Source organism: Sinocyclocheilus grahami, unplaced genomic scaffold (assembly GCF_001515645.1).
Source record: "Sinocyclocheilus grahami isolate Dianchi unplaced genomic scaffold, SAMN03320097.WGS_v1.1 scaffold790.1, whole genome shotgun sequence".
NCBI classification, from domain to species: Eukaryota; Metazoa; Chordata; class Actinopteri; order Cypriniformes; family Cyprinidae; genus Sinocyclocheilus; species Sinocyclocheilus grahami.
In genome coordinates, this window is record NW_015505969.1 from 169,901 (window position 1) to 190,101 (window position 20,201).

Sequence of the window (20,201 nt, forward strand, 5' to 3'; positions counted from 1 at the left end):
GAGTGGAGCACTCACATGGGCCGTGAGCGACTGAGCAGAGCACACACGCATAGAGCGGGATAATACGCAGAGCGTCACACCACGTGAAAGTGAATCCTGAGCGGTGAACTAATTTTCGGCAGCTGAAATTTCAGTGCATCTCTAATTATTGGCGACATTAGAAATGGATATTATATAATAGCTGCTTTTTTAATTAATTTAATTTAAAAATATAAAAACATTATTGTTTTTACACGGCACCCCGGTTGGGAAGCACTGTTCTAAATAATGCCGTGAGTGGGGCTTGAGGAAGTGATGTCGCCTGCGCAGTGCGACCTGATGCAGCCCCTGAAGTGAGACACAGGAAACAGAAATACTGCAAAATAATAATAATAACGCGACTAAACGAGATGAAATAACGTTATAACATTTAGTTTCATCTCGTTTTGGTCAACGAAAATGAAGAGACATTTTAGCATAGTTTTTATTTTTTAAACCACATTGTGTCTCGTTTTTATTCGTCAATATTGCATTACACATTTAATTATAGTCATCGTCACATGACCAGCATTTACATTGCGTCTCGTCTCGTTTTTGTCACGTGATAAAGGTTCGTTGACGACGATATTTAGTCACAATTTTCATTGACGAAAGCAACACTAAGTACCAGTCAAAAGTTCGGACACTTTCCCATTCGTGTGTCCAAACATTTGATTGGTACTATATATAGAATACAGTATATACATAAACAGAATATATATATACAAACACATTTTTTGCAATGATCACTCAAATGTGGTGATCAAACACTTATAATGACGTGGCAAAGATATGTAATGATGGAGGCAGGGCATTTAACAATTTAACAAACTTTATTCAAAATGAGTCTGACATCAGTGCACTGAACAGTACAGTTGAAGTTTATTCAACTTTAATTCAATTCAATTCCATTCAACTTTATTCCATTGAAGTTTATTTTACTTCGGAACATTCATTCACGGATTTGCTCTACTGTCTTCACACACAGACGGAAATTACTAGAGAAGTGTGAAGTGTGACAATTTAATTACCTCTGTAAATAAATATAAATTCACGTCTCGCGCACTTTACTGCCCTTTGAATGCAACGTGTACGTTCCCTTGGAACTGGAATCATGGCGGAATATCATGTGAAGTCCACTTCGCGGGGCACTTACTGTCGAATAAGACAACGTTCGAATGCTGCTGCCTGAACAAGAGAACTCCTTACTGAAGTGAAAGAGTTGACTGGTGTCACTATCTCGCGAACGCGCCGGCGGATCTCCACCAAATTCGGGGGATCCCTGTTACAATTATGAAAACGTTTTTATAATAAATTGCTGACAGTACAATACTGGACAATGATGTAATCTGCAGAATTTAAATCTTAAATTATGAGACTACAGTGTTTCCCATAAAAAATAAGTCTGGTTTCGCGCTGTGTCACGCTAACCACCACACCACACACACTCTGCTCTGGTCCAGAGACATGATAGCATGGAGCGGATCACATGCGCGAGTCGGCACAGACCACAAAATGTATCGGAGCTATTTGAATTCTACACAGAATGCTATATTTTATAGCAATATGGATGAGATTGTGGCTGGCATACCCTGTCAAATGTGGCTTTACGGAGCTCAAGGCTCTGAACGGCTCTAGCCCAAGCTGTGATATAAACAAACACTATTGGCTATTTTAAAAAGGGGCGGGGCTGCTTGATATGTCCCGCCCTGTCTTTGTTTGTTAAAATGATGTCAACACAGAGTAACGCTGCGTGCTTCTAAGCATTTCAGGGGACCTTTAAAATGCAATTTACTCCTGTGATGCAAAACTGAGTTTTCAGCAGCTATTATTTGAGTCTTCAGTGTCACATGATCCTTTGCATTTAATATGTTGATTTGCTGCTCAAGAAACATTTATCAATTGAAAACAGTTGCGTTGCTTTATATTTTTTGTCAAACGTGCCACATTTTTCCCCAGGATTCTCTGATGAGTACAATGTTTAAAAGTACAGCATTTATTTGTTCATTATATCTCTGAACTCAAACCCCAAACTTTTGAACGATGCAGTAACTTATATATATATTTTTTTAAATGGTTTTGCTTACACTACAGGACATTTTAAAGTCATTACATTGATAATGGTATAAAAGCTTTGCCCAAACCAAATGAATCCAAAATGAGCACAAAGAGAACTAGTTGAATATTTCTTGATCATATGACTTTTCATATGCATATATTTGACCTTTGCTCAACTGTCTCAAAAGTGAAGCATAATCAAACTTTGGTCTAGCGCAAAGCAATGGTGGGGCGGCCCTCCATTCAGACTGTATCAAGACATCAGGTGCACACATGCCCTCCAGGATCAGCTGCACACGGATGGTTAAAGGGGTCATATGACATTGCTAAAAAGAACATTATTTTGTGTATTTGGTGTAATGAAATGTTTATGCGGTTTCAAGTTAAAAAAACACATTATTTTCCACATACTGTACATTATTGTTTCTCCTCTATGCCCCGCCTTTCTGAAACACGTAGATTTTTACAAAGCTCATCGGTCTGAAAAAGCGAGGTGTGCTGTGATTGGCCAGCTATGCAATGCGTTGTGATTGGCCGAATACCTCAAGCATGAGACGGAAATGTTACGCCCCTCACGTACCGTTGACGCTGTGTCCCAGCCGGAGCGACGACACAAAAACATTAAAACCTGTCACAAACGAGGCATGACTTATACTGTCTTTTTACGCGTTGCGCCGCGTAAACAAAACTCTGTCTGCATTTGTGATCGGAGAAATGACAAACAACAGGCAAATCACCAAACGGCATTCTGGGTTGAGCGAGCGGCACTGAGCGTATTGAGCGAGCGGAGTGAATCTTCAGAAAGGCGCTCTGCGCTCTTAAGGAAATATTACCACTCCGTTATGCAAATCTTCCCACACAGTGAGGTAGATATGTGGGGGCATGTTAGAACGAGCCGTTTTAGGGGGGTGTGGCTGACTCTGAACTTTTATAAAGAATATTTCTTTGGATTTGAGACTTTAGTCTTTGCAAATTTACAGATCTTCTTTATGCACCAAGAGCTTGTAACACTCCAAAGAGAAAGGAAAAATTGAAATCGCATCATATGACCCCTTTAAATGCCTGGTTTGGATGCAGGTGGGCTGCCGTATCGTTGCTTCCGGCTAACATATTCTGCGCGCTGCTTCTCAGGCCCGTTACCGCATTTCAATGACTGCAGCAATTACTGTGGATTAAGTGGAGCATGAGAGGACAAATGTTTGTCATGCAACAAGAGTCCTCTCCGAGTAGCATTCCAATTTGATGAGCGAGAGTGCGTCTGCATTGCAGATCCAGTGTCAGCGTGTTGCTGCACCAGCTATGATTTGGTTCAATGCAGAGGGAAATGGGGGAGGGGGACAACCGGGATCCGTCACTGCAGTTCAGCCTGCTGCAATATGCAACCTCACGGTCCACTCCATTCATAATTATGCCTTATACAGCTATATGATCATCTTGGGGCTGCGAGATGCTAAATCGCATTTTTTAACAACCGCTGCGCAACAGCTATCCTACATGTTAGTTAACTTTGGCCCATGCAAATGCAACAGAGACACAGTCTCATATCCGCAGGACGTTTGCAAACTTTTGTGCACGTTTGTGAACGTGCATGCAAAGCAAATATATGGAGCAAGGTAAGCGACAGATTCTTCCTGAAATGAGGAACTTGAGCGCATATGCTTTGCTGATAGTTATTTTTACACCGCCACGCCCACACGTATCCTTCTGTTAAAGGCAATGAGCTCAGCCCATGTAAAATTAGCAGCCAGTCACTGTTCACACACACACGGAGATGAGCAGAATATAATAATATGCATCTAAGAGACACTCAACAGCTGTCAATGCCGTGGATTTACACCATGCATGCTCTGCACTGCATAACAAATATGCATTTGCAACTACTAGACTCTAAAGTGGCAAAAAAGCTAGTTTACATTAAAGAATATTCAAGAAACCGTACAGAAACTGGTGCGCAGGTGATTGACAGACTTCAGCTGGCGCGCGAGCAGTGCGCTAAACGGCAACGTTATTCGTTTATCCCTTTAAGATGAATTCATAGAGAACAGTATTTGCTTCTCCTATAATATACACAACACGTGTTAATGTGCATCTGTTGGATAGCGCTAATTAGCGGTTTGTATAAATAAAATATAGATGTGTTGCGATGCATTTTCACTTTTACTAAACCTAAAATAAAAATCCCCTTTGTACGTTTGACATCATAAAACGGTAAAAACAAAGCTTATATAATTGGTACAACCGTTATTAGCTGTCAAACTGTCTGACAGGATGCAAAAAAAGAAAACCCGACATAAACGTCAGGCTGTACTTACCATACTTAAACAAAGGCCGTCCGATAAATACGTGAAAAATCAGCAACAGACAGCTGTTTGTGTTTTAAACGTTGACGTATAAACGCAGGATCTGCTCCTCTGTGTATGGATGCGAGTCAGCGAGTGAGTGAACCGCAGATTGAGGTGTAGTAAAGCGCTCTGGCCTCATTTACAGTGTATCCCTCCGCGCCAGCTTCATCTCATTACCGCACACAGATACATTCATACTGTGGTTTATCTTCTATGCTTTGGTGGATTATAAACAGGGATGGGCAGTATTTCAGATACATGTATTTAAAATACGTGTTTGAAATACAAAATACTATTTTGTATTTTAAAGCCTTTGCAAAAAAAAAAAAGGTAATCTGTATTTTAAATACATTTAAGATTTAGTATTTTTGTTCAGCATTGGGAGATGGACTTTTCTGGAATAAGATAAGGTGAGGTTGTCATGGTCAGTTGTACTTGTTGATTAAAGTTAAAATAGTGCATCATTCAGCTTTGCCTTCAGTTAACATGAAAGAATAAAAGAGCACCAACAAGGGCAAAAAGTTGCGTTAGCCAATCAGTTTTGAGAGTTAATCGGTTGTTTTTTTATCAACTAGCTTGTCAAATGAGTTTAAAGCATTACTACATGACAATACATATTGTGGTGATATGAAGTGTGAATAGTTCAGTCAAGTGTGAATTGATTTAACTTTCTAAATCGTTTATATAAAGGCCTATCGGGGTAAGCAAATGTATCTGTGCAGCTTTTAGTGGGAAAACGTTGGAGTGGAAAAAGAAGCATGGACGAATTGTTGAGTAAAAGAGTGTGATGTGCTTGGTGCAATGCTGCGAAAGGAGATTCATATTTACACTCGCACGTTGACGGGCAGTTTTTTGTGCGCGCGCTCCGAGATTGAAGTGGAACGCAGACAAGGTGGTCTATATTCTATACACGCTCAAATATGCATATCATGTTTCAGAAATACATAATTATTTGTGTAAAAACATGTTTTTTATAAATAGCCTAACTACAGCCAATAGATAAACTGTTATTACTGTTTCAGCCAATCACGAAATGTTGGGGGATGGGAAGGTGAGTTTAGGTGAGTTTATGCTAGTGAAATATAAACTAATATCTACACGGCACGCATGAGGCGAGCATGTCGAAACAGATATCTTTGATTAAATATATATAAAAAAAAAAACAGGAATACACTAAAAAATGCTGGGTTAAATCCAACCCAGTGCTGGGTAAAATAGGGACAACCCCAGCAATTGGGTTGTTTTGACCCAGCGGTTGCATTACTACCCAGAAGGTTGGGTTAAACATTTAACCCAACCGCTGGGTCAAAACAGCCCAATTGCTGGGTTTGTCCCTATTTTACCCAGCACTGGGTTGTATTTAACCCAGCATTTTTTTTTTAGAGTGTAGAGTCTGAAACTACTGTCATGGCCAAAATTTTTGGCAGTGACATAAATGTTGTGTTTTACAAAGTTTGCAGCTTAAGCTGTTGTGGTGTTCATTCACATTGTTTCTATATTGTGTAGAGTGATCCGATGCATTTTAAATGATTGCTAAAAGCTTAATTGGCCAAAAAAGGAACTTTTCACAAAAAAACAAAACAAATTTCACTGTTTTTTGATCCTGACACAAATGACCCGCTAACATTAACTAATCATATTAGCAACACATGTGAAAGTGTGAATAAGTACTAGTCAGGTGAAATCACTGTCATACTAAATTAGATTGTAAGAGCGGACTGATTCAGGAATACACTAAAAAATATCCAACCCAGTGCTGGGTAAAATAGGGACAACCCCAGCAATTGGGTTGTTTTGACCCAGCGGTTGCATTACTACCCAGAAGGTTGGGTTAAACATTTAACCCAACCGCTGGGTCAAAACAGCCCAATTGCTGGGTTTGTCCCTATTTTACCCAGCACTGGGTTGTATTTAACCCAGCATTTTTTTTTTAGAGTGTAGAGTCTGAAACTACTGTCATGGCCAAAATTTTTGGCAGTGACATAAATGTTGTGTTTTACAAAGTTTGCAGCTTAAGCTGTTGTGGTGTTCATTCACATTGTTTCTATATTGTGTAGAGTGATCCGATGCATTTTAAATGATTGCTAAAAGCTTAATTGGCCAAAAAAGGAACTTTTCACAAAAAAACAAAACAAATTTCACTGTTTTTTGATCCTGACACAAATGACCCGCTAACATTAACTAATCATATTAGCAACACATGTGAAAGTGTGAATAAGTACTAGTCAGGTGAAATCACTGTCATACTAAATTAGATTGTAAGAGCGGACTGATTGCTATAAAAAGAAGGGAAGAAACGCTTCCAATCATTGTGTTCTTGTTAGCAATGGATACCTCCAAAGAAACGCATGCAGCCATCATCGCTTTGCATTAAAATGGCCTTGCATGCAAGGAAATTGCTACAAAGAATTTTGCACCTAAAAGAACCATTTACTGGATCATCAAGAACTTCAAGGAGAGAGGTTTGACTGCAGTAAAGAAGTCTTCAGGACGTCCCAGAGTGTCCAGTAAGCGCCAGGACCATCTCTTCCTGAGGAGTCAGCTACGGAATCCTGTCACCACCAGTGCAGAGCTTGCTCAGGAATGGCAGCAGGTTGGTGTGAGAGCATCTGCACGCACAGTGAGGCCAAGACTTTTGGACAACAGTCTGGTGTCAAGAAGGGCAGCAAAGAAGCCACTTCTCTGCAAGAAAAATGTCAAGGACAGACTGAAATTCTGCAGGAAGTACAAGGATTGGACAGCAGAAGACTGGTGCAAAGTTGTGTTTTCTGATGAAGCTCCCTTCCGACTGTTTGGGACACCTGGAAAATAGGTGAACGCTACCATGAGTCCTGTGTTGTGCCAACAGTGAAGCATCCTGAGACCATCCGTGTCTGGGGTTGCTTTTCAACCAAGGGAATGGGCTTTCTCATAATTCTGCCCAAAAACACTGCCATAAATAAAGAATGGTATCAAAACGTCCTGCAAGAATGACTTCTTCCAACGATCCATGAGCAATTTGGTGATGATCTGTGCATTTTCCAGCATGATGGAGCACCATGTCACAAAGCAAGAGTGATAAAGAAGTGGCTCGAAGATCATTACATTGAAATTTTGGATCCGTAGCCAGGCAACTCCCCGGATCTCAATCCCATAGAGAACCTGTGGTCAGTCCTCAAAAGGCTAGGACAAGCAGAAGCCCACAAATTGTGATCAACTCCGAGAACTAATAAAGGCAAGAATGGATCGCCATCGGTCAGGATTTGGCCCAGAATCTAATATCCAGCATGCCAGAGCGAATTGCAGAGGTTATGAAGAACAAGGGTCAACACTGTAAATATTGACTCATTATATATATTATTTTGCAAGTAAAAGCCTTTAAAACTTATGATATGCTTATCATTGTTTTTCATTATACCATAGAAACATGTGGAAAAATAATCTACAAATACTGAAGCAGCAAACTTTGCAAAACAAAATTGATGTCACTGCCAAAACTTTTTGCCATGACTGTACACTCGATGCTGACAATACAGACACGTCGTCAACTGATGACATGCAGCCAACAATGTCATCTCTCCCCTCAACCAGCACCTCCTCTCAACCTGGGTCCATCCTGCAGAGAAGCATCCCACCGGCTGATTTATCCGCACTTAATGAACCACCTGCTCAGCCCCATTTACGCGAGTTTCCACGCACAACAAAAAACAAAATTTTGCTGCCAAGTGGTACACAAAGTTCCCGTTTCTAGAGTATAGCATAAAAAATGATGCTGTGTACTGCAAGATGTGTCGTCATTTTAGTGACACAATGTTTGAGGGAGTGTTTGTTTAAAGATGGATACCGAGATTGGAAACACATCACGCAGGCCTGTGAGCGGCACCAAGGGAGTAAGCAACATCTGATCGCTTTCGAAAAATATAATGGCTCTAGAGCCTGTCAGACATCTGGCCGTGGCACAGTAGTCAACCAGATTAATCACGATGCAATGAATCTGTCATTCATACAAAGAAATCTGGAACATTTAAAGGTAATTCTGGACATTGTGTTGTTTTGCGCCAAACAGGGAATACCACTTTGTGGCCACAGAGAGAGTGACAATGCCTTGAACCAAGGCAACTTTATAGAACTGTTCAAGTTAATTTCCAATTATGATCCACAGATAAGGGCATGGCTTGAGGAGATGCCTAAAAACCACTTTAATAAGCAGAATGATTTGCTGGAGGTGGCTGCTTCTTTACTACTGCGAAATATAAAAGCAGAATTTAAGGAAACGCTGGGCACTTACTTTGCTCTGATCGCTGACGAGTACAAAGACGAGTCAAAACAAAAACTGATCGCAGTGTGTATCCGTTATTTTCACCAGGGAACCCTAAAGGAAAGAGCCGCTGGTTTTGTGGCCACTGTAGACATGACTGCAGCTGGCATCTCAAAAAAAGATTCTGGAAGTGATTGAACCACTACAGCTGGACCAATCTCTTTGTGTAGGCTTCAGCTTCGATGAGGCCTCCGTTATGTCTGGACATAAGGGAGGAGTGCATGTTCTTTTGAAGCAGACCTTTCCCCGTGCAGTTTACGTGCACTGTAATTCTCATTGCTTAAATCTGGTTCTGGCAGCAGCATCAACTTTCCGTTCACGTCAGCACATTTTTTGATACGCTGAATTCTTTACATACATTCATGACGAGAAGCACCCGACACGCTAGATTTATGGAAATACAGAAACAACTTCATCCAAGTCGCCAGTGTTTTGAGCTTGAGCGATCCATTGACACTCGATGGAGCTCGAAATCAGGGTCTGTAAGCAAGGTGCTTATTTTATTTGATTGTATTTTAGAATTACTTGCCGAATGTAGTGGAAATAGCCACAGCCAGACAAAAATCGAGGCACAGGCTCTTCTACAACAGATCCAAATGAAGTGATTTCTTTTTTTATTAGTCACATTTGTAAAACTTTTTGAGTGCACTGACTTTGACACAAAAGTACTGCAAAGCCCGACTCTGTGTGTTTAGGACTGTATCCACCTTGTTGACATGTTAAAAGATGCATTTTCTGTCTTAAGAGACAATTCTTAAGAGAATAGTTCTGAAACTCACAGATGAGTTAATGACTAAACATGAAATTACAAACTTCAATGTAACCACCTCCAGACAAAGAAAGCTGCCTGCTAGGCTCAGTGACTCAGTGGATGTCAAATCTTAGAAGAAATACTAATGTGAGGAATTATGATGAGCTACGGCGCTTATGGAATGAGATAAGCAGCCCCGAGCTAAGGAGCCATTTTCATGAGGATCAGTATGGAATAATGAAAACAGCCGCGGCCTGTCAACCACAGTCCGGGACCTTTGCTGACAAAGACTTGCTTGAATCACCAAGTCGACATTATGGCATAAAGATCAAGGATGCTGAGCTTGTAACCTATTGTGCGTTATGGAAGAAAGAAACACACAATGCAGGTCACCATCAACGAATGTATTAGTGTTAAAGGAAGGTGCAACAAAACGATAGGAAGTACAATGTGTTCTCCCCAGCATATACACATGAGTGCAGGGGCAGAGAAAAACCCCGAATCAGAGTCTTAAAGGGACAAACACCCAGGCCATTACAAGCTGAGTGTTTTTACAGATCAGATTCAATAGGAAAGCTGAGGGAGGACAAAACTTCCCGTCACTAATGGAAGTAATAGACAGTTGCCCTTCTGATATATTTCCAAACATGAATAAACTTCAGAGAGTAATCATCACCCTCCCCATGACTTAATGTAGTGCAAAGCAGCTATTCTCCACTAATGGCAAGATCAAAAGAAACATCTATTCGTTCAGGCAACTGCTCGCTTAAAGCACCTCGCCATACTTTATGAGATTCATGGATTATGATGCATATGATTATGCGATTTACAATGCAAAGCCAAGACGTCTATTTCTTGCTCTTTAAGATGACTTGTTTGGGCTCCAAAAACTGCACTGTAAAAAACCTGCTGTAAAAATACAGGGAATTTTCTACAGTAATGTACATTTCTATGTAAATACAGTTAAATACTGTAAATGATAAAATGTTAACAGCAAGCTACGGTTCAGTCTTACGGTATAATACAGTTTTTTTGTCAGACATGTGACGTTGTTGCTTGAGCCCGCTCATAACTCATCTAAGCAAAACCACGGCACATCAACTCCAATCTACGGTCAAGAGGTGTGCACTCATGCAGGTTTAAAATTACTGATCTACAATATTTTATTAACAAGAGAAAGAAGAATAAGATTTTTGCCCCGCCTGTGAGCTGCCAGCATCGAAATATATGGCGCATTCACCGGCTTGTTTTTCTACTCGCCGACTTGGGTAAGTGCGATTTTTATAGCCGGTGATATTTACACACTGTTATATCTTTTTATTGAATAAATGGATAATATGGGTGCAATAATGGATGGGTGCAATTGTTTTGACCTTCAAATTTTGGGCTACCATCCACTCCCATTATAAAGCATGGATAAGCCTGGACATTATTTAATATAACTCAATTGTATTAATATATATATATATGTAATTGTATTCATCTGAAAGAAGAATGTCATATACACCTAGGATGGCTTGAGGATGAGTAAATCATGGGGCAATTTTCATTTTTGGGTGAACTATCCTTTTAATAAAAATATAATGTGCTGGGTCTGCATATTCATGCTTACATGTATGTGGCATACAGCCTTCATAACTTATGCTAATAATCAATCTCTCTCCAAGCCAGATTTTAGTCTGCTGCTTGCCAAAATATGCTAAATTTTATTGTCTACAAATATACATTATGATGATGTGGTCGATGTTGGTGTCATATATCGAATTATCATTTTATAAAATAGACTACTTCAAATTCTAATTTGCATTCCATCATTGTATGTTTGTCAACCATAAACTGCTACTAATACACTAAGTTACATTACTTAGAAGAACTGCTTATTCAATTTATTAAAATGAATTATTGAACACTGTCTTGTTACAGTGTTCATGCCTCAGCACTATATCGCGACTTGTCTTCCTTGCTTTAGGCATTTATAAGCTATAGCTATAATATACAAGCTATAGCTGCTTCATGAAACTGTTCGCCATCAATAAATAACATTTAATTGTCAAATAATTTGTATACCATATTGTAAAATTTAATTGAGTAGGCATTGAGGTCCACCCTATTTCACCAAAGTCCACTCACTTTAAAAATGTATGGCCTCGCCACTGGGACACTGCAAGCGGTGGAATCCATACAGCTGCCGCGTTCTCTCATAGTGGAAACTGTGTTTGTGCAGTTGAAGCCTCGTTTACACTTTCGCCTGCCTCTACACCGCAGACTGTGCGCTCCTTCCTAAACGGACAAAGCTTTTTTGACACTTGCTTGACACTTAACACATGCTTGCCTTTGTATGATTCTGTGAAACGACAGGGTAGATTTGGAGTAAGGCTGATGATACACGAAACAACATTTGAGCAATGTTGCTGGGCAACTTTGGCTAATGTTGCCATCAATGGGCAACCAGGTGAGACACAGGGCCCACGACTGATCTAAAGTATCCATATAGAAATTTGTTACCCAATCTCAATTGGAAAGTGCCCAAGCAACATTGCTCAAAAAAATAAAAAATAAAAATAAAAAGTTGCCCTGTATATCAGCCTAATTGTTCTCCAAACCATCAGAAAGCATTGATGAGAGGAAGCAGTTTGCCATACAATCATTTTGTGATAGGTTTATGAATAAATGGATTTCTTCACGTGTAAACTAATAAAGTTGTGGGTCATTTTGGAGGACACATTACACTTCTTAAACCCACACAAAAGAATCGTGTAAATGTCAGCATACACAACGGGGACACAAGAGTAATTCAATATCACATTAGATTTATTGAAGGCAGTGGCATGAAAAGACAAGACACCAGTGAGACGGGAAGTACCCAGGTAACAGATAGAGTAGAGTAGCTTAGCTTGATGCATTCACAGGTCCTTTCCTCCAGGTGGGATCATTGGAGCAGATGACCGTGGAGTCAATCGCTGGAGAACTGGCGAATAAATAAAGACTTGGATAGGTGAGTAACACATAGCAACCGCGAGACCAGACAATAAGCTTGTGGAATGAGTGTTTTCTTATAGGGAGCTTGATTGGCCATGACAAGTGAGGAGGATTCACTGATGGATGTCAGGTGTGAGTAATTGACAAGGGAGTGCAGGAGAGTGGCAAGAGGGATGCTGGGAAACGCAGTGCAGAGGCGACTCAACTGATGACAGCGACAGTAAAGCCCAGTAAACTTGAGATTATGACTTGTGACATTAGAACAAAACATACTGTATATGATAACATATGTATAACACTAAATTACAATACTGATACAAACACTGATGAATGGTACACCACAAAAAAATCTTCAGCTTTTGGTTGTATTGTTCATCAGAAAAAAACCTTTGAGCAAATAGCGTTAAATGCTAATTAAATGAATTAAAATGTACATTTTAGATAAACTTTCTAATTTGAATAAACTTTATATACAGCTAAGTAAACTTTACACGAAATAAGTATAAAAAGTAAAAAACAATTGTAGTTTTGTATTTCTACAGGTCAGGGGAAGGGAAGGGATATGTAAAATGGAAGCAGTTGCACACATCTAAATGTTTTTTGTTTTTTTTTGCATTCAGAATAGGTCCAGATAGATTTCAGCCTATAGGGATGCCTTCATTGGATGGCCAATTTCACATGTATTTTGTGTAGTTTCAAAACAAAAAATACTGTGTTTGTATTTAAATAAATTTTTCCACACAGTATTTTGTATTTGTATTTAAATACATTTTTCCACACAGTATTTCGTATTTTTATTTTAAAAACATTTTTATGTATTTATACCCATCTCTGAGGCGTGAATTGTAGGGAATCTAATGAATTGTTGGTTCCGACCATTTGCTTTAGGACTGCAATCCGATCATTTTGAGTGGTTCTGAATGGGAATCACTCTCTGTTGAAGTCTAATCAATGTTTATTTCATCTTTGTGCACTGCAGGTCTTATCACTAGCAGTCAATCACTGGCCTATGCCATTAGCAAGTTCATAAGCGATGTGCTGTCCGATCAGATGAGCGCACAAAGGCTTTTCTCTGTTGGGCTGTTTATGGTTGGTAGCATCAATGTGGTTTTCTCACAGTCCTCGTCGGTGGCAGTGTTCTCAGGCCTGTGGTTTCTGGCAAGGTATGGATCTGATCCTGTAATCCATGGACTTGCATTGTACATACAAATGTATATACACTCTTAAAAACAACATGTTCTTTATTGGCATCTATGACTCCATTAAGGACCTTTTACACTGATGGAACCATTGCACAGAAGGTTCTTTATAGTGGAATTTTCAGCATCATTACTCCAGTCATCAGTGTCACTTGATCCTTCAGACATCATTCAAATATGCTGATTTGGCAATCAAGTAAAATTTCCTATTGTTATCAAGGTTTGAAAACAGTTATAAAGTGTAATATATTGTGGAAACCACGATACATTTCTTTCAGGAATCTTTGATGAATTGAAAGTTCAAAAGAACTGCATTTATTTGAAATTAAATCTTTTGAAACATTATAGATGTTTTTACTGTCACTTTTGATCTTTTTTGTTGTTGTTGTAATACTAACGCCAAACTTTTGAATGATATTGTACATAATGCATAAGTTTCAGGTGCATTTCTAGAGTACATATAAAATTAATTGAATCAATTGTTTAAATAGAGGTCTGAGCCATCTCAGTTTGGGACCTGGTGGTCATTAATATCCTGTAGTATGAATTTGGCTGGGGGTCTCGGGCCCATAATTGCCACACTGATGGCCCAAAGCTACAGCTGGAGGTTTACGCTGTCCATCTCCGGCCTGACTTGTGTGGTCATGTCCATCTTCTGTCTGCTCTAAATCCAAAATGAGCCCAGTGAAGTTGGCCTGCCAAATATCGAAGCTGGTGCAAACAAAGTCAAAGGAGGTACAAAAGACTTCACAATACACATGCACATGTATTTTATGAGTATAACCAATTCCACTGAATAACCTGCTTCAGTAGGAAATACATCACATTAAGGAATTAAAACTGGCAGGGAATGTGGTTTCATGTTATCTTAATTTTCCATACTTAGTTGTTTACTATGGCTTGTTTTGCTTATATAGGTCATTGCTGTTCTATGACATTGTGAAAGTCTGCATCAGATCAAAGGTTTTACTTGCTAGTTCTTTAATGAACTATTTTACCAAAACAGAGTTCAAAGGGGCGTGTTTTACTAGGTCTGTGTGTTAATTAAGGTTTTTTGTCGAAGGTCACTCATGTAGAACTATTGGAGTTTTCTATCTGTCCTCCAAGAACAGTTGTACATTTGATCCATCTGGTATCTACCCCTAATTTCAGGCAGCAGCAAAAATGTAAGCACCTTTAAAGGGTTCATCTTTTCTCCATATCTTTGGGTGTTGTCATTGGGATAATTGGTGGTGTTTGGGGTGAAGACTGCTTACACTGACTGGGGGCAACTTTTCCTCATCCAGGACGAGGGCCAGTCGGCACTAATGGGTACTGTGTGTTGTCTAATATATTTCGTTTTTAGCTTTTCAGTATCCACCTTATTTTTAATGCAGCAGGTGCAGCCATTTTTAACTTGAATGTGCAAGGCTTCCATTGTCATCTGCATCAAGTTATTTTAGCTGTACAACAACAGCCTGTTATGCTGCTTGATATTGTAAACTTGGGCATATGTCAATGCAGGAAAGACTGTGTTTATGGGTTCTATAATGTACATGTTCTATTATAATTTCCACACAGGTCTGTATTTTTTTGCTGGGTGCTGTTTTTGGCTTTTCCTCCTATGGACCGATTGCCTTGTTTGGAGTTTTGGAGTAAATATCCATACTGGTGTTTTTGCTGCAAAATTTCTTAAAGTTCTGACCTCTCAAATAAAATTTGCAGCAATATCATGATGTTAACCATTTGCCCTTTTCAAAGAATACTAATGTGTTTTTTGTTTGCTGGCAGTTGGTGGTTTCCTGTCAGGGTTGCCATTCGGCACCATTGCAAAGCACTATGGCTGTAACACAGCATTCTGGGTAGCAGAAATAACCTGTACTGCCACCACAGTTGGATACGTCCTGCTCTGGAATATCCGCACCAAGATGGGAAGTGTACCCAAGAAGGCCAACTAAACATGATTATAGTATTATTTTTAATGTCTTTCAACTAGTTTTTAAGATACTGTATAAAGGGCACAACAAATAAAGGGTACAACTTGTCTAGGATTTTACTTTTGTTTATGAAATATAGATGAATTACGTGTGGATATCTATTCCTAAGATAGTACACTATTTTAAGCGACGTATGAAATAGGATACCATGTTGCGTCACTTTCTGCACATCATGTTATTTATTGTCAAATTAAGAAGGTTTATTTTAATTTTTTTAAGGTTTATTTTTGGCATTTTATTTAGATAGGACAGTAGTTCGACAGGAAGCAAAGTGGGTGAGAGAGAGGGGGGTGGGATTGGGAAAGGTCTGCGAGCCGGGACTCGAACTCGGGACGCCCGAAGCGCAGAGGCGCTACATGTCGGCACGCTGCCCACGAAGCCATCAGCGCCGACAGATAACAGTATTTTACACTGTTCTGAATCTTCTCACTCAACACTTACATTGCAGAACTTTATCATTTGGTTAAGGCATGTTAAAGCCATTTCTTCAGTGCTATTGACATTTTATTACTGTTAAAATAAATTTATTTCTAGTATTTTTTTTATTCGTTTTAGAGCTTTAACTGGTCCTACCTCTGTATCTGCAGTATTACAAATTCATAAATGTGTAGGATGAAATATGACAACATTTTAGATCACATGAATGTTTAATAGCACAATGTAATGAGTTATCATTAATGAAAAATGTAAGACCAAACTTCAGAAACAGATTTTCATAATCTCCTGACAGAAAGCAAATGATACGGAAATTTCATTACATTTAGAAAGACGCTAATAAACCTGTTTCAATAACATGTATTGAGCTGCTTCATCTTGTATAGATGTTCCGCACATTACAAACATAAACTGTGTCCATGTAGATTATTTACAAAGGTTATGTGAAATAAGTTTCCAATATTTGGGACTTAATTTCAAGAGAAAAGTAAATTAACCAAACACAGTGGTCTTAAACTATGTTCAGTCGTTTGAGCTTGAGGAAAACTCTTGTTCGTATTCCTTAAAAAGTTGATGGAAGTATTTATCCCATTTTTCTGGACAAGTTTGACAGCAGAACGTTTGGAGATCCTGTCAGGTGGATGTACATACACGGTGCAAGTCTGGTTCAAGACCCGGGTCCAAATGCCCCAGCTTTCTCTGCTATTTCCAGGGCACTCTTTAGATTTTGGTCAAAAAGCTCACATCTGAAAGAAATTTTTGTTACACACAACACCTTTGTGGCAAGCAACAAATTGGACAGCATGCAAAGCTCATAACATTATGACTAGTGATAGTAAAAAAAAAACATTACACACCTGATAGGCATTTCTAAAGAGTAGAAAGGATTCTTCAGTGCAAAGTCTGAATAGATCTCATAAATCTTTCTTAGGAGGGCATCAATACCAGACTGTCGAGGGTCTGCCAATACAATGAACTTGATACCTGCAAAAAATAAGAAAACAGTTCTGTCAAAATCACTGGTTTTGTTCAGCACATAATTCTACATTCTGACTAAATTGAACCTTTTCTTACAACGAGAGGAAAAAAAAGACCTGTGAGTGTTTGAAAGCAGTGCAGTTTGAACACATCTGTCTCCAGCATTTCAATACCAGAGCTGCCGACTTCAGGTGATAACTGTGATCCAATGGCAAACAGCCTTAGAAAAGACAAGAAAATCCAATCATCACAGGTACAACAGTATTTTGTATTCATGATCAGGGGTTTATTATGAATGTTATGAATCTTATAATGAGTTATCTATATATTACACTACCACTCAAAGATTTGTGATCAGTAACATTTATTAAGAAATCAGCACTTTTACTCAGCAAGAACACGTTAAAGTCTTCGTTAGCATTGGGTTTTTGTTGTGGCATTGCTTCGACAACATTATGCAACATCACAACATTTGTTCCCACCAAGAGTTGACCAAGATGGGAGAGTTGAACCACTCAGTCAAGTCAACTCCAGCACATCCTGAAACTTTCAAAAAGCTTTAGAACAGAATTCATACATGAAAATGATTTCTCATGCTCACTGAACCACTTTTTCACAATTCGGGTCCAATGAATCTTGGCATATTCCATCCTGGAATATGTACACGAGTACGTCTTCCAACATATTTGTTGAAGAAATGAAAAGCTACACACTGCATCAGTTAGGATTAAAATAATTGCTGCAACTGCAAGAATAAAAACATACCAAAATAAGATAACACAGTTGTGCTGTTCTGAGAACACAAAAGTGGATGCCTAACATCTCCTTTTGTGTTTAAATGATGAAAGAAAGTCATACAGGTTTAAAACAACATTAGCAACATTACAACAATGGGTTGAACCTAGGGGTGTGCGATATATATCGTCTGCGATAATATCGTAATTGTTGTTTTAACCATGTGCGATTTGACATTATCGAGTATTTTGCAAAAACCATTCAAAACATCCCTACAGAGCGCACGTATACATTACGTGAAGTCTAGACAAGTGCGTGTGCGCAATTAGTTTATTAATAGTGACTTGCTGCCACCTACTGGCGGTTTTAATTTCATATTCAATGTATCTTTTATTATTTAAATAATTGTAAATATCAGTATTCATAAATGCCACTTCAGACGCAGCTTCTGTGTTGATTTAATTTGCTTGATAACAGCCCAAATGTCTTCTTATTATAATTCCCTGATTGCATGTAAGAATTTGACTCAAAAGATAATGGACACATACAGAAAAAAATGACTTTATAAAGGTAAAAATGCCCATAAAATGCAAAAATCAGTTTAAACTTATTGGAAAATATTAATTTCTCTCAGTATGAACTGACCACCACACAGAATAAAAACATTAGGAGTCAGCTGTCTTCGGGGCGGGGCATAGAGGACCTACAATAATGTACAGTATTTGAAAAATAATGTGTTTTTGAACATTAAAGCATGTCAACATATTCTGTTACACCAAATAATGATCTTTAAAAAAGCATCATATGACCCCTTTAAGGTACCAGCACAATAACACACTCAGCAAAATATCGTCTAATTATCGTTATCGATAAAATCCCAGAAAATATCGAGATATTAGTTTTTTGTCAATATCGCACACCCCTAGTTGAACCATGTTTACTGAAGTCTACTCACGAGTGAAACATTGAGGCCAGCATGAGTTTCTCGTTGGAGGTAAGGCGAGGTCGCCCGAATCTGATGGACACTGGATAGTTGGCAGGATCTTTCAGATATTCCAGTATCTCCTTCCCTTCAGCCGTGTATTTACCATTCACATCCACCCCGTTAATGGACAGAACCGCATGACCCACTGCACGCGACAAAACACGTACTGTATAGCTCACAAGAACACATGCTGGACTCCAGTGATGGCCCTATAAATGTGTAATAATACATGGGATGGGTTGCGCACACACACACACATACGCACCTCTGATCCCGTCCCGCTGTCCGAACGACACAACTAGCTTCTCATCGTAAATCTTTAAAACTAAATCAAGCGGAAAGCTGAATGTTTTTTCAACTTCAGCTCGAGGTACATAATTATCGTACTGGTAGATGAGTCCACCGGCCTTATTGACAACATACACACTGAAGATCGCCATCTTTCTTCCTGTCAGCGGAGCAGTCATGTGACTTTGTTGCGTGTGGGAAAATATAAAATAATAGTAATACAAATACGATAAGCTATCATTTAGTAGTCTACAAACTATATTTTTATTATAACAATGAATTAACTGTTGCGGTGTATTTTTGTGAGCGAATAAGTGAATGTAGTTTTGATAGTTCAATAGTTGTAAAACTTCATTTCCCATAATGCCACACTCGCCGAGCGCACTGATTGGCTACCGCCAAAGCCTTTTGATAAAGCGCATATTCTGTTATTTTCAGAATATGAATGGACAGGGCTTTGCACTATGCATGCACAATAATAATGGTCGTTTTATTGCGTTTTCCAATTCTCATTTATCATTACTACTGTGTAAATTATTATGCTGAGGAACAGTGAGTGGAAGTCACACTGTCACATGGTACCTGCTACTTTTCTTAACGCAATCAGAAAGGACGAATCACAATTGTTTCTGATTACATAGTAAGGTTTTTTTTTTGTGAACATCTTAATTTGAATTTCAGTTACCAATATATAAAATTATTGTTTTTAAACGGTCTGATGTACGCATTTAAAAGACACGTAAAACAAACTCTGCATGCGGCTCAAAGAAAGATTTGGGTTTCTGAGCTTCAATACCCAAGCCCTCTGGAGACAGACAACGATATTTCATGCTAAACGGTGATTAGGCAGTAACACAACGTCCATACAGTAATACAGTAGTTTATTTCCTGCCACTATCAAAGTAAAATATGTTTTTAAATGATTAATGTCCTTCTAGTAATCATACCTTCGAATTGATTGAATTTTCTTGCATCAGTGTAAGCTATGTAAAGATTTTGAATGGTCCTGTTTTGAATGAAAAACACGCAAGGCTCGAAGCAGTGGCCTAGCAAAAAAGTTTTTACCTTTGAGGTCTGGGATAGAAATAAGACACATTTCTTATCCTCCTGACCCCTTGTTCGTCATGCTCCAAAATGAGAGACAACTCAATGACCAGGTA

The 20,201-nt window shown here is 38.9% G+C and overlaps 2 protein-coding genes and 1 pseudogene across 4 annotated transcripts in view; 1 reads left to right on the plus strand and 2 right to left on the minus strand.

The window, feature by feature from the left end:
• The window catches only part of LOC107561747 (calmodulin), a 38,766-nt gene extending 26,288 nt beyond the window's left edge, over nt 1-12,478 (minus strand). Inside the window, exons 1-2 of one of the 2 annotated variants that reach the window (XM_016246220.1) lie at nt 12,330-12,478; nt 11,597-11,746 (exon numbers count right to left, since the gene is read on the minus strand). In XM_016246220.1, coding sequence (XP_016101706.1) covers nt 11,597-11,668 — 72 coding nt within the window. In that variant the 5' untranslated portion in view covers nt 11,669-11,746; nt 12,330-12,478. Of the gene's footprint in view, nt 1-4,388; nt 4,541-11,596; nt 11,747-12,329 lie in introns of those variants that run through there. The other variant, XM_016246221.1, reaches the window with a different exon arrangement.
• Nucleotides 12,479-12,540: 62 nt separating this feature from the next.
• LOC107561732 (glucose-6-phosphate translocase-like) lies at nt 12,541-15,581 on the plus strand (annotated as a pseudogene).
• Nucleotides 15,582-16,248: 667 nt separating this feature from the next.
• Nucleotides 16,249-19,204, minus strand: LOC107561742 (trafficking protein particle complex subunit 4). 2 transcript variants are annotated; one of them, XM_016246215.1, is made up of 5 exons: nt 19,019-19,204; nt 18,724-18,886; nt 17,150-17,253; nt 16,913-17,039; nt 16,249-16,801 (listed from the first exon to the last, which is right to left on the minus strand). In XM_016246215.1, exons 1-5 carry the CDS (start codon nt 19,191-19,193, stop codon nt 16,723-16,725), a joined length of 648 nt encoding a protein of 215 aa, XP_016101701.1. In that variant the 5' UTR covers nt 19,194-19,204; the 3' UTR covers nt 16,249-16,722. The 2 variants fall into 2 exon arrangements, with proteins under 2 accessions (XP_016101701.1, XP_016101700.1); XM_016246214.1 differs by having other exon boundaries at nt 18,724-18,898.
• Nucleotides 19,205-20,201: the final 997 nt, after the last annotated feature.

Excerpts from the sequence above, each read along its gene's own strand:
- LOC107561742 (XM_016246214.1), bottom strand. The coding sequence starts at position 19,193 with ATGGCGATCTTCAGTGTGTATGTTGTCAATAAGGCCGGTGGACTCATC. Across the intron at positions 18,899-19,018 it reads ACAGCGGGACGGGATCAGAG|TGGGTCATGCGGTTCTGTCC; the intron begins GTGCGTATGTGT and ends TGTCGCGTGCAG. Across the intron at positions 17,254-18,723 it reads CTGGCCTCAATGTTTCACTC|GCTGTTTGCCATTGGATCAC; the intron begins GTGAGTAGACTT and ends GTCTTTTCTAAG.